The 14,122-nt window shown below is 51.7% G+C and overlaps 1 protein-coding gene across 3 annotated transcripts in view; it reads left to right on the top strand.

Annotated features, from left to right (window-relative positions):
* afg2a (AAA ATPase AFG2A) overlaps positions 1 to 14,122 on the top strand; it is a 686,751-nt gene that overhangs the window by 152,869 nt on the left and 519,760 nt on the right. For all 3 annotated transcript variants that reach the window (XM_086009602.1, XM_086009595.1, XM_086009612.1), the window contains exon 12: positions 8,228 to 8,281. In XM_086009602.1, the coding sequence (XP_085865728.1) occupies positions 8,228 to 8,281 (54 nt within the window). The remainder of the gene's footprint in view (positions 1 to 8,227; positions 8,282 to 14,122) is intronic.

Raw genomic sequence — 14,122 nt, 5'->3', positions numbered from 1 at the left:
TATCCTTACTCACACCAACTTACCTTGCACCTCCACCCATCCCTCTCTATCTACATTATTACATCCCCATCTCACTAGCCACCCCTCACACTCACCCTCATCCTAGTGCAATCATACCAACTAACAACACACAAGGGTAGGCACTTGGGTGTTTTATACAATGTTCATGTAAAGTTTATGTTAATGTGGTGTCAAACATTGAAACCTTTAATTTCAACACTTTGCGTTCTTAGACAGATTTGTGTACACATTTGGAAGTTCATTTGTGAGTTGTAGTGAATGGTGAGACATAACTGACCCCCCGCAATGGTGATGAGTGTGAAAGGAATGGCTTGGACATTGTAGGGATGCTTTATGTTGTTGGTGTGGGGTGGTGCCAACCTGGCGCATCATGTGGCAGCCAGGGTGTACAGCGTAAGTGAAGTAAATCTGGCCATGGTGAGGCCATCCCTGGCCTCCCAGGCAGCAATGTGGTCGGGTGCTGATGCCCTCTGTCCTGTGCAGCATCAGGTGATTACGGAGAAGGCTAGTGTTGTTGGTGCTGCTGGTGTGCCTGGTGATGCTGGTGTTGCGGCTGATTGTGGTGGGATTCTGAGGACCAAGGTGAGATACTTTCAAGGGCACCTATGCTGATGGAATAGATGGCAGGTGAAGTAGAGATGACAGAAGAGATCTGTCAATGGTGGGAGAGGTAATGAGGTCAGACTGGGTGGAGACTTGTGTAAAGACTTGCAGCATCCTGAATCTGTAGTGGAAATGCAGCTTGGAAGAGCTAGTGGTTAAGGGAACATGTCTCAATTAGCTGGGAGCTTTGACTTGACATTTGACGCTGTCAACTCATCAGCTGATTCAATGGCCACTGACCTCCCGCCTCAGCTTCACAGGCGAGGTCTAGGCACAGCGGGAAACCGGTGGGCGATCTGTCAAATCCAAAAAGCTGGGGAAAAAATATTGATATGTGGCTGTAAATACATAGAGATAGGAACAGGAGTAGGCCATTCGGCCCTTCGAGCCTGCTCCGCCATTCAATGAGATCATGGCTGATCTTCGTCTGAGATCATAGCTGATCTTACCAGTTCAGTACCCCGTCCCCGCCTTTTCTCCGTAACCCTTAATCCCCTTAGCCTTCAGAAATATATCCAATTCTCTCTTGAAAATATTTATTGAATTAGCCTTCACAGCCCTCTGTGGCAGGGAATTCCACAGGCTCACCACTCTTTGAGTGAAGAAATTCTTCCTCATCTCTGTTTTAAATGATTTGCCCGCTATTTTTAGACTGTGGCCCCTGGTTCTGTGCTCCCCGGCCATTGGAAACATTCTCTCTGAATTCAGCCTGTCCAGGCCTGCCATAATTTTATATGTTTCGATGAGATCCCCTCTCAATCTTCTAAACTCCAGTGAGTACAAGCCCAAACTATTTAATCTCTCTTCGTAGGTCATTCCCGCCATTCCAGGTATCAGCCTGGTGAATCGCCGTTGCACTCTTTCCATGGCAAGAACATCCTTCCGCAGATGGGGCGACCAAAACTGTACACAATACTCCAGATGCGGTCTCACCAGCACCTTGTACAGCTGTAGTAAGGTATCCCTATTCCTATACTCGAACCCCCTTGATATGAAGGCCAACATACCATTTGCCTTCTTAATCGCCTGTTGCACCTGCATGCTCTCCTTCAGTGACTGGTGCACAAGAACACCCAGGTCCCTCTGCACTTCCCCATCTCCCAATCTATTGCCATTTAGATAATAATCTACCCTCCTGTTTTTACCCCCAAAGTGGATAACCTCGCATTTATCCACATTATAGTGCATCTGCCACGTATCCGCCCATTCCCCCAACCTGTCCAAATCGCACTGTAGCCTCCTGACATCCTCATCAGAGCCCACCCCTCCTCCTAGTTTAGTGTCGTCAGCGAATTTGGAAATATTGCATCCAATTCCCTGATCCAGATCATTTATATATATTGTGAACAGCTGGGGTCCCAGGACAGATCCTTGCGGCACCCCGCTGGTCACTGCCTGCCACTCCGAAAACGAGCCGTTTATTCCAACTCTCTGTTTTCTATCCGCCAGCCAGTTCTCTATCCACGTTAATACTTTGCCCCCAATCCCATGAGCCTTAATTTTGCATGATAATCTTTTGTGTGGAACCTTATCGAAGGCTTTTTGGAAGTCAAGGTACACCACATCCACTGGCTCTCCCCCATCTATTCTACCAGTTACCTCCTCAAAAAATTCCAGCAGATTAGTCAAACACGATTTACCCTTTGTAAATCCATGTTGACTCTGTCCGATCCTTTCCCCATTTGTCAAGTGCTCCGCTATTTTATCCTTAATAATGGACTCTAGCATTTTGCCCACAACCGATGTAAGGCTTACTGGTCTATAATTCCCTGCTTTCTCTCTACCCCCCTTTTTAAATATTGGGGGGTAGAGAGAAAGCAGGGAATTATAGCCACTAATGATTTTAATTGCCTCCCCCGCCGCTGCGTGGCAGGTCTGCTCAGCGCTGACAGACCAGACATTTGGTAAAGACGCGTGGCGGTGGGTTCACAGCGGGGTCCCGAGCCACTGGGGGGAAAAAAACACTTTCCCACCCAACCCACCACCGACCACGCCCGCTGACCCCCCGCAAAATGTAGCCCACAGTTTCTGTCCTGCGTCAAATGAGAAAGTAAAGCAAGAACTTGCATTTATATAGTGCCTTTCATATCCTCAAGATATGCCAAAGCACTTCACAGCCAATCAGTTACTGTTGAAGTGCAGTCACTGCTACTTTGTAGTCAGCTGATTTGTACACAGCAAAGTCCCACAACAGCAAGAGATGAATGTCCAGCAAATCTGTGTTGGTGAAGCTAGTTGAGGGACACTTGTTGGTCATTACAACAACAGTTATATAGCGCCTTCAGCGTAGTAAAACGTCCCAAGGCACTTCACAGGAGTATTATAAGACAAAAAAAATTGACACCGAGCCACTTAAGGAGAAATTAGGGCAGATGACCAAACGTTTGGTCAAAGAGGTAAGTTTTAAGGAGCGTCTTAAAGGAGGAAAGAGAGGCAGAGAGGTTTAGGCAGGGAATTCCAGAACTTAGGGCCTAGGCAACAGAAGGCATGGCCTCCAATGGTTGAACGATTATACTTGGATGCTCAAGAGGGCAGAATTAGAAGAGCGCAGATATCTCGTGGGGGGGGTTGTGGGGCTGGAGGAGATTACAGAGATAGGGAGGGGTGAGGCCATGGAGGGATTTGAAAACAAGGATGAAAATTTTGAAATCGAGGCGCTGCTTAACTGGGAGCCAATGTAGGTCAGCTGGGATGATGGGTCAACGGGACTTGGTGCGAGTTAGGACACGGGCAATCGAGTTTTGGATGACCTCAGGTTTACGTAGGGTAGAATGTGGGAGGCCAGCCAGGAGTGCGTTGGAATAGTCAAGTCTAGAGGTAACAAAATCATGGATGAGGGTTTCAGCAGCGGATGAATTGAGGCAACGGCAGAGACGGGCGATGTTACGGAGGTGGAAATAGGCGGTCTTAGTTATGCCGTGGATGTGTAGTCGGAAGCTCATTTTGGGGTCAAATATGACACCAAGGTTGCGAACAGTGTGGTTCAGCCTCAGACAGATGTTAGGGAGAGGGATGGAGTCAAGGGCTAGGGAACGGAGTTTGTGGCGAGGAATGAAAACAATGGCTTCAGTCTTCCCAATATTTAATTGGAGAATATTTCTGCTCATCCAGAACTGGATGTTGGACAAGCACTCTGACAATTTAAAGACCGTGGAGGGGTCGAGAGAAGTAGTAGTGAGGTGTCGTCAGCGTACATGTGGAAAGTGGTGCTTTGTTTTCGGATGATGCCACCAAGGGGCAGCATATAGATGAGAAATAGGAGGCGGCCAAGGATAGATGCTTGGGGGACACCAGAGGTAACGATGCGGGAGCGGGAAGAGAAGCCATTGCAGATGATTCTCTGGCCACGATTAGATAAATAAGAATGGAACCAGGTGAGTGCAGTCTCACGCAGCTGGATGATGGTGGAGAGGCGTTGGAGGACGATGGAGTGGTCAACCGTGTCAGAGGTTGCAGACAAGTTAAGAAGGATGGGGAGGGATAGTTTACCTTTGTCACAGTCACAAAGGATGTCATTTGTGACTTTAATGAGAGCTGTTTCGGTACTGTGGCAGGAGCGGAAACCTGATTGGAGGGTTTGAAACATTAGTTTGTGGGAAAGATGGGCACGGATTTGGGAGGCGACAAAATGTTCAAGGACTTTGGAGAGGAAAGGGACCTCTCTTACACCGGGAGAACTCTTGCGCTTCTTTGAATAATGCCATGGGATCTTTCACAAACACCTGAACACAGATGTTTGGGATCTCTCAACCAAAATGAAATTTTATTTTTTAATTTAACTTTAGGTAGCTAAAGTAATGTGAATTAATGCATTGCTTTGAATTATCTATATCTTTAAGACTTTCTTAAAAAAGGTAGGCCTAGAAATTGAGTTGACGCCGCGCCAGGGCTTTAGCGCCGGAAATTTAGCGCCGGCGCTAATTCCCTTGCGCGCGCCAAAAATTCAGTAGCGCCACGCCCAGACGGCTGCCGGCGCTACTGGCGGGCGTGAGTGCCTCCCAATGGGCGCTGAGTGCCGTATTGCGGCGCTAATCCGGCGCTGCGGCACCCGATACGGTGCGGCAGGCTGGGGAAGTGCAGGCCTCCTCCTCCCGTTAAGGAGGCGCTGCCTTCACCCGATCGCTGGCCGTTTGATTTTTTCAAAAATGAGCCCGGCACCTCGGGGAAGTGCCGGGCTCGCAGCCCGGAAGCATCTGTTCCGCGGGGGGGGGGGTGGAAGAGTCCGGGGAGGGAGGTGCGGGCAGGCGGCCGGCGGGAAAGCAGCCGGCCGCCGCGCGACCTTAAGGCGCAGGCGCTAACTGATGTAAGACTCTGTTGCCAGAGTCTTAGTTGCGGCTGCCACGGGCGAGGCGGCCGCAACTGAATTTCGGCGCTGGGGCCCGTCGGCATGGCAACCGGGACGCTGCGCACACCGATGACGTCATCGGTGCCGGCGCAGCGCAACCGGTCTACCGCCGATTCTAGGGCCCCAGGGAATTTCTAAACTGGCCATAACTCCGGCGCTAGGCCCTCTAGCGCCTCAAATGCGGCGCTAAGGCTACTCAATTTCCAGGCCGTAAAGTTTTTTTTTAAAAGAATTTTTAAAAGTGCAGCTAATGGACAAAACTCTTCTGGTTCAACTGCATTCCAGTAAGAGTTTTCTGTTCTAGATACAGTACTTTCTCTTAATGATGTTGTTTGTGTTTAGAATTTAATGGGTGTTCAATTACTTGATGTCTGGGTCAGTCCTTTTTGAGATGTTACTGTATCTGAGCTTTCAGACTAGTGGAAGCAACTTAATTATTTATTATTTATATTCTGACCTATTGGGGTCATCTTGTAAAGAAGACAGTTCAAGTCACATAAAGGTACCTTATTACTAATCTTCACTTAAGTGTTCCAAGTTCAGCTTTCAACTTTCTTTCAGTAATTGACACGGTGATTCTGTGCAGTGGGCAGGAATATTGCCTCATCCACATACCTCAGTATCTTCTTGTGTTTTATTGCTTGTGTACAATTATCTTATAAATAAATCTTTTAGTTTTAGCCTGAATGAAACAGTCTGACAACATGATATTTACTGGCTTTTGAAGCGGACAAGAGAATATGGTGGGCAACCTACGTTCTGTATGTACGTTCTATTGTAATGAAAGTGTAATTATTAGCCGAGTGGCATGGTATCCCATTAATGGCGTGCATTAGTTTATAAGTTTCAGTTCATAAGGGACTTAGGCCTAGAAATTGGATATCGATAAAAACCTACCGGTGTCACCGCAGCCACGGGTTAATGGCCGCAGCAACACCGGGCAAGAAATCACGCTAGGGGCTAAAGTTTTTTAGCCCAGCCCTAACTTAGTGTAACGCCCTCCTGGTGGCGTTAGCTGAGGCATCCGACCCGAAGTTCACGTCCAGGAGCGGCGTTCCATCATCCTCCAGCCCCTGGGAGTTTGTAAGGAATTGTGGGCAATTAAAAGGGCTATGAATTAAAGGGGCAATGTGTTCAGAACTAATAAAAAATAAAATCAGTGAAAAAATGCAGTTTTCAGCCCTTACTGCCTTTCAAAAAAACATGAACATTAAACAGAAGTCCCAAATAGGAGTCTTCAGCACTTAAAGCTGAATTGCCTTCCGAACCTCAAGAACTGGGAAAAGTGCTTCAGCACTAACACAAATGGCTCAGCAAGCCAGGAAAGGGGCACCCAGGGTCCCACACGCAGCACTCCAGCTTTGTGCAGGGGGTCAACACTGCAAGAGAGGTCCTCTACCCACAGGGTCCAGGAGGCCCTCCAGAAAGAAGGATGTGGGACCACATCACCGAGGCTGTCAGTGCCAGCAGTGTTGCCCCCACCACCTGGCTCCCGGGCCCAAAGAAGCTTTATGACCGTCTCCTACCAACTGAATCGCTCACCTCACACACTGCTCAATGCACGACCTGCCCCCACAATCACTCACCTACCAACAATCTACCAATCATGAGGCACACTTACCATTCCTAGCCTCACCTCATCCCTTTGGAGGAGACGGTGTAGGCCATTCTTGGCAGGGGCATGGCTAAGCCCTTGGCCAGCAGGGGGGGGGGGGTGCAGAAAGGATACAAGATGCTAGTATCCTCATATGTTACCCTCCTTCTGGCATGCACATCTTGCTTTCCTGTCCTTCCCTCACCACAACTCCACCCTTGTGCCTTCCTCATTTCACACACCCAAGAAATGCAGCCAGTCCAGCCAGTGTTTGGCCAAGAAGAGGGAGAGGAGAGTGAAGAAGAAGAAACACCGTCACTCGATTGGACACCCCCAGCTCCTCCAAGTCGACCAGCAAGGCCATTTGCAGTGTCTCCCACTGAAAGTCAGCAGCCTTCCACTAGTGATGCTACAATCATTTGGGTAGCACTGTGTGACATCATTAGGATAGGCAAAGGCACACACAAGACAGTCACTCAGGGAATGCATAAGGGTGATGAGTTGATTTCTTGATGTCATTATTGGATGAATAGATGTATAAAGTTGGATTGGAAAATTTGCTTGGTGGTGGCTTTTATTTCAGCATCGTGGCTAAGAGGACACTGTGATGGTCAGTAACAGAGCGAAGGTAAAGTGTGGGGCTAATGTTGAAAGGGAAATTGGGGTCACTTGGACCGCAGGCGGATGATTCCATCCCGGATATCCCGGCCACAAAGAGGCTGTCTGGGTTGCATACTTCTGCTTCCTCCTCTTTGGCTTCTTCCTCTTCCCTCTGCGAGCGGATGCTGTAAATCTGAAATGACAGCATAAAATGTTGGAAGTACTCAGCAGGTCAGGCAGCATCTCGACTCGAGACGTGAACTATGTTTCTCTCTCCACGGATGTTGCCAGACCTGCTGAGTACTTGCAGCATTTTCTGTCTTCTCAGAAGCCTTCCTTTACCATCTAAGGCCTTGCAAGCATCCAGCAGCACTCCCTACACGCTTAGAAAAAACTTTTAACATGTATTGCAACAAGCCACTACTTCAATAAAGTAAAAAAAAAAGTCCAATAGCTTAAATGCAAACTTACCTGAAAGATGTGTGTGTCCCTTTAAGAGGTGCTAACAACGTCTCTGTCAATCTGCTTGCATGCTGGGTTTAGTCATTCTGTATCGTTTCCACAAGTGTCCCAAAAACATCATAGGATTTAATAGCTGGACATCAAACATTGCTTGTTCAGTCCCACCATGCAAGTGCCACTTAACTGGTCGGTTGTTGACCTATTGTGTGCATGCTGTCAGCTTATTCCTGTACTGTGGTGACTAGCAGCAGTGCCCTCGAGGAGCATCAGTTGGAATATTTTGAAGAATAGCACAGTTTGAGGAATGGCCTAGTTGGAGAGAATCATTCTCTCTCTCTCAAAATGGAAGAACAAGTGGTACTCATTCCTACACTTCTGTGAGCAACTGGTGGTGGCTTGAACAATTGGGGAGGACTGTAGGATCAGTAATGTCACAAAGTGATGTAGGAGTTATTCTATTTAAATTTAGATAGGGTGTGATCTCAGCCTATATATAATGATGTGTAATACCCCTTGTTAATGTTCACCACTTTGTTAGTAGCCTGTAATACCTGTATGTGTACTGTCTGTAAATAACTAACTGAAGGTTTTTTCTGATTTAGGGACCAGAACTAATGAGTAAATATGTCGGAGAATCTGAGCGTGCTGTGAGAGAGGTAGGTTGGACAAGGATGCATATAATGGTTCTTCACATTTGTGTTACTTGGCTCTACTATGTACAGTAAAATGCTTTTTTTTTTTAAAAATGCTTAAAAGTGCTCTCTTATGGCATTTGTTAGTAAAATGATTTGGAGTATTTCTGATGGGCAATTCAAACAAAAAAGTATAAATTACATTTTATTTTCTGCAATGTTTTTCAAATAAATCTCACTAAATTACTAACAGCAAATGTTTTTAAGTACTCTTACTAAAATGGTTAAGTTATATTGTGTACAATCCTGAACATATGTCTTCAGATTTATTTCCACTATGGGGCACACATCCTTTTTCCCCTCCCTGATTTTTTCACCATACTCCCTTCTCTAGCCTAGAGTGCAGGGTGGGTGCTCTGGACGGAGGCATGCAGGAGGAAACAGCTGGAGAGGCCCCGATATTTATGGGGTGCGGGGAGACCGTAATCGGCTAAAGAACCCTCTAAGGGCGGGTACGTGGAGGCCCTGCCGATCTCAATGGCAGGGTCTCATTTCAATAAAATGATGTCGTCTCCCTGCCGGCCGGCTGGCAGAATCACATACAGGCATCTGAAGGCCACAGCCGTGGACGGTGGGGATGGTGCTCAGCAATTAGTGGGGCTCAGGGCCGCGATCGGGGTGGGGCCGTCTTGCTGCGCTAGGTGGGAGGAGGGAGCCCGGTTCAAGGCTTCCTTGTGAGGCCCGGAAGAGCACTCCTGCCCTTCCTGGACCAGAAGAAAACCTGAAATATCAATTTTAAACTTACTTGCTTGGCCTGACTTGGCCTAGGAGCCTGCTCCCGGCAGGTTTTGCCTGACTGGGAAGCTAACACTGCCCCCTCCCCCAGAACAGGCCTCAGGCTAATATTGCAGATCGGTCCTGCTGACATCATCAGACCCAATCTGCATATTTAGAACAGGACCCCACTTCCTTCCTGCAGGTGTCCTGCTCGCTTGTTCAAAAGAGCAGATTAATGCGGGCACATGCCGGGAAAGAAGAGGGATCGGTGGGGGTAACTGACACCCGTTATTTTAACTGCCCAACCCACCTGGTTTCCACCAGGTGGAGGCAGTTAAAATCGAGGCCATCATCTCTCTTTATTTTTTAACCCCCTCTTACCTGTGAGGAAATGCCTGCACTCCATTCAGTACTGCCTGCCTAGTGTGGTCTCATGAGATAAGGAAGTCAGCAGATTAAACCTGTGTCTCCCACTACTGGTACTATATGTTGGTGCTTTGATGTGCAGTACTACAATGATGTTAAACATTGAATCTCATCAGTACCTTCTGCTTTATCTGTTCAACTCATGACATCATTCAGGGGAATAGTACATTGACAAAGAGAGAGAGAGAAAGTACAGTAAGTTAGAATACCTCAGATCTGGGATTCAATCCAGCCGAGACTGTTGCAAAAAAAGTGTACTCTTTTTGTTAGTTATAGGTGGCCTATGTCAATGGAGCTTGCCAGTTTCTAGTCAGCATGAAGCCACATCTGAAAACTGTTCCTAATTTGGTGCTAGGTTGGCAGTCTTACTGAGAGGCCAGTTCAGAAAAATGGAAAATATCACTGAAGTGTGAAGTGATACATTTTGGTAGAAAGAATGAGGAGAGGACATATAAACTAAATGGTACAGTCCTAAAGTGGGTGCACGAACAGAGAGACCTGAGGGTATATGTGCACAAATCGTTGAAGGTGGCAGGGCAGGTTGAAAAAGCAGTTAAAAAGGCTTACGGGATCCTGGGCTTCATGAACAGAGGCATAGAGTACAAAAGCGTTGAAATTATGATGAACCTGTATAAAACACTGGTTCGGCCCCAACTGGAGTACTGTGTCCAATTCTGGGCACCATACTTTAGGAAGGATGTGAAGGCCTTAGAGAGGGTGCAGAAAAGATTGAGGAGAATGATTCCAGGAATGAGGGACTTCAGTTATGTTGATAGACTGGATAATTGGCTATGATAAATTGACCCTTAGTGTTAGGGGGATTAAATACGTGGGGTTACGGGGATAGGGTGGGATATGTGTTGGTGTAGGGGTTACGGGGATCGGGTGGGATATGTGTCCGGTGCAGGCTCGATGGGCCGAAATGGCCTCTATCTGCACTGTGGGGTTCCTGTGATTCTGAAGCTGGGATTGCTCTCCTTAGAGCAGAGAAGATTCAGTGGAGATTTGATAGAGGTGTTCAGAATCATGAGGGGTCCAGACAGAGTAGATAGAGAGAAACTTCCCATTGGCAGAAGGGTTGAGAACCAGAGGGCACAGATTTATGGCAATTGGCAAAAGAACCAAAGGTGACGTAAGAAAATACTTTTTTATGCAGAGTGGTTAAGATCTGGAATGCACTGCCTGAAAGAGTGGTGGAGGCAGATTCAATCATGGCTTTCAAAAGGGAGTTGGATAAGTATCTGAAGGAAAGAAATTTGCAGGGCTACGGGGAAAGGGCGGGGAAGTGGGACTAGCTGAAGTGCTCTTGCAGAGAGCCGGCACAGGCTCGACAGGCCGAATGGCCTTCTTCAGTGCTGTAACCATTCTATGATTCTATGTGAATTTGTGACTCATGCGCATGTTGAAGTAAAATGGTGACGTGCTATGTCCAACTTGAGACTGCTTGATGTAGCCTGTGTACCACCTAAAAGATGCACTGCAGCAACTCGCCAAGGCTTCTTCGACAGCATCTCCAAAACCTGCGACCCATATCAGTAATGTTATACATGAAACTACCGGATTGTCATAAAAACCCATCTGGTTCACTAATGTCCTTTAGGGAAGGAAATCTACCATCCTTACCTGGTCTGGCCTATAGGTGACTCCAGACCCACAGCACTGTGGTTGACTCTTAACTGCCCTTGAAATGGACTAGCAAGCCACTCAGTTATATCAAACCGCTAGGAAAAACCTTCACCACATGGACTGCAGCAGTTCAAGAAGGCGGCTCATCACCACCTTCTCGAGGGCAATTAGGGATGGGCAATAAATGCTGGTTTTGCCAGCGACGCCCACATCCCATGAATTAATTTAACAAAAGCTTCCACGTCCCCCACCCTTCAAGAAAGCCCAAAACCTCTCCATCTCAGAAGGAATCTATTTTCAGTCCCTTGGATGTAACTTTTACGAACATCAGCCTCCTTGAAACACGAGTCTTTTCAGCAGATCTGCCAGTGGCACAAACAGGATTTTTCCACTTTATCAAAAATTCTTGCTGGAGTGCAAACTCATTCCCTCCCCCATGTATCCCACCACAACATAGAGTGAACTGGGGGTCTGAAAGCGAAGGAATATGCAACCAAACCCCACCCTGACTGAAATTAAATGTGTTCGCTGAAAGGGAGGGAAAGTGCTCCATTGCCATCCTCCCCTTCAAAAGTAATTTCTAAAGCTTCACGGAAGAGCAATTCATTACCTCCCTCCACTGAATTGATTTGCCAAGCCCTAGCTGAGGGGGCACTGGCTGCAAAGTCCACCCCCACCACCGTCCCACCCCCCACCGCAACTTCCCTCATTAACACGATTTTCAGGGCTTTGAAGGAGGCAAAAGCGCTTCTTCACCCCTTTCCACCTCTCCTCTATACCCAATGTCCTCGCCGCTCCCTCGCCCTTCCCCTCGCCCCTCCCCTCGCCCCTCCCCTCGCCGCTCCCTCGCCCTTCCCCTCGCCGCTCCCTCGCCCTTCCCCTCGCCGCTCCCTCGCCGCTCCCCTCGCCGCTCCCTCGCCCCTCCCCTCGCCCCTCCCCTCGCCGCTCCCTCGCCCCTCCCCTCGCCCCTCCCCTCGCCGCTCCCTCGCCCCTCCCCTTGCCGCTCCCTCGCCCCTCCCCTTGCCGCTCCCTCGCCCCCCCCTTGCCGCACCCTCGCCCCTCCCCTTGCCGCTCCCTCGCCCCTCCCCTCGCCGCTCCCTCGCCCCTCCCCTCGCCGCTCCCTCGCCCCTCCCCTCGCCGCTCCCTCGCCCCTCCCCTCGCCGCTCCCTCGTCCCTCCCCTCGCCGCTCCCTCGCCCCTCCCCTCGCCCCTCCCCTCGCCCCTCCCCTCGCCGCTCCCTCGCCCCCTCCCCTCGCCCCTCCCCTCGCCGCTCCCTCGCCCCTCCCCTCGCCGCTCCCTCGCCCCTCCCCTCGCCGCTCCCTCGCCCCTCCCATCGCCGCTCCCTCGCCCCTCCCATCGCCGCTCCCTCGCCCCTCCCCTCGCCGCTCCCTCGCCCCTCCCCTCGCCGCTCCCTCGCCCCTCCCCTCGCCGCTCCCTCGCCCCTCCCCTCTCCGCTCCCTCTCCCCTCCCCTCTCCGCTCCCTCGCCCCTCCCCTCTCCGCTCCCTCGCCTCTCCGCTCCCTCGCCCCTCCCCTCTCCCCTCTCTCGCCCCTCCCCTCTCCGCTCCCTCGCCCCTCCCCTCTCCGCTGCCTCGCCCCTCCCCTCTCCGCTGCCTCCCCTCGCCCCTCCCCTCGCCGCTCCCTCGCCGCCCCCTCGCCCCTCCCCTCGCCTCTCCGCTCCCTCGCCCCTCCCCTCTCCGCTCCCTCGCCCCTCCCCTCTCCGCTCCCTCGCCCCTCTCCTCACCGCTCCCTCGCCCCCTCTCCTCGCTGCCTCCTCCCCTCTCGACTCCCTCACCCCTCCCCTCGCCGCTCCTCTCTCCGCTCCCTCGCCCCTCCCCTTGCCACTCCCTCGCCCCCTCTCCTCGCTGCCTCTTCCCCTCACCACTCCCTCGCCAGTCTCCTTGCTGCCCTCTCTCCTTGCCGCTCCCTCGCCCTCTCCTCCCCTCTCCACTCCCTCACCCCTCCCCTCGCCGCAACCTCGCCCCCGCTCCTCGCTGCCTCCTCACCTGCCACTCCCTCGCCCCTCCCCTCGTCACTCCCTCGCCCCCTCCCCTCGCCACTCCCTTGCCCCCTCCCCTCGCCACTCTCTTGACCCATTCCTTTGCTCCGTTTCCTCGTCACTCCCTCGCCCTGTCGCCTCCCCACCCCTTCTCTTCCACTCCACTCCACAATTCCTGTCCACTTTCCTCCCTTCTCCTTCTCTCCACTCCTCCTCTCCTCTCCTCTCCACTCCCCCTCTCCGCTGCCCCCTCTCCGCTGCCCCCTCTCCGCTGCCCCCTCTCCGCTGCCCCCTCTCCGCTGCCCCCTCTCCGCTACCCCCTCTCCGCTACCCCCTCTTCGCTCCCCCCTCTCCACTCTACCTGACCCTCTCCCCCTCCACTCTCCCCCCTCCACTCTTCCCCCCTCCACTCTTCCCCCCTCCACTCTTCCCCCCTCCACTCTCCCCCCTCCACTCTCCCCCCTCCACTCTCCCCCCTCCACTCTCCCCCCTCCACTCTTCCCCCCTCCACTCTTCCCCCCTCCACTCTTCCCCCCTCCACTCTTCCCCCCTCCACTCTTCCCCCCTCCACTCTCCCCCCTCCACTCTCCCCCCCTCCACTCTCCCCCCTCCACTCTCCCCCCTCCACTCTCCCCCCTCCACTCTCCCCCCCTCCACTCTCCCCCCCTCCACTCTCCCCCCCTCCACTCTCCCCCCCTCCACTCTCCCCCCCCTCCACTCTCCCCCCCTCCACTCTCCCCCCCTCCACTCTCCCCCCTCCACTCCCCCCCCTCCACTCCCCCCCTCTCCACTCCCCCCCCTCTCCACTCCCCCCCTCTCCACTCCCCCCCTCTCCACTCTCCCCCCTCCACTCCTCCCCCCTCCACTCCCCCCCTCTCCACTCCCCCTCTCCCCCTCTCCTCTCCCTCTCTCCCCCTCTCCTCTCCCTCTCTCCCCCCTCCACTCCCTCTCTCCCCCTCTCCTCTCCCTCTCTCCCCCCTCCACTCCCTCTCTACTCCACTCTCTCTTCTGCCGCTCTCCTCTGCAGTCCCTCCTCCCCC

The sequence above is a fragment of the Somniosus microcephalus genome, chromosome 2 (assembly GCF_052327205.1).
Source record: "Somniosus microcephalus isolate GS21.2 chromosome 2, FLI_Smic_1.0, whole genome shotgun sequence".
Classification (NCBI taxonomy): Eukaryota; Metazoa; Chordata; class Chondrichthyes; order Squaliformes; family Somniosidae; genus Somniosus; species Somniosus microcephalus.
This window is presented reverse-complemented; position numbering and strand designations above follow the sequence as displayed.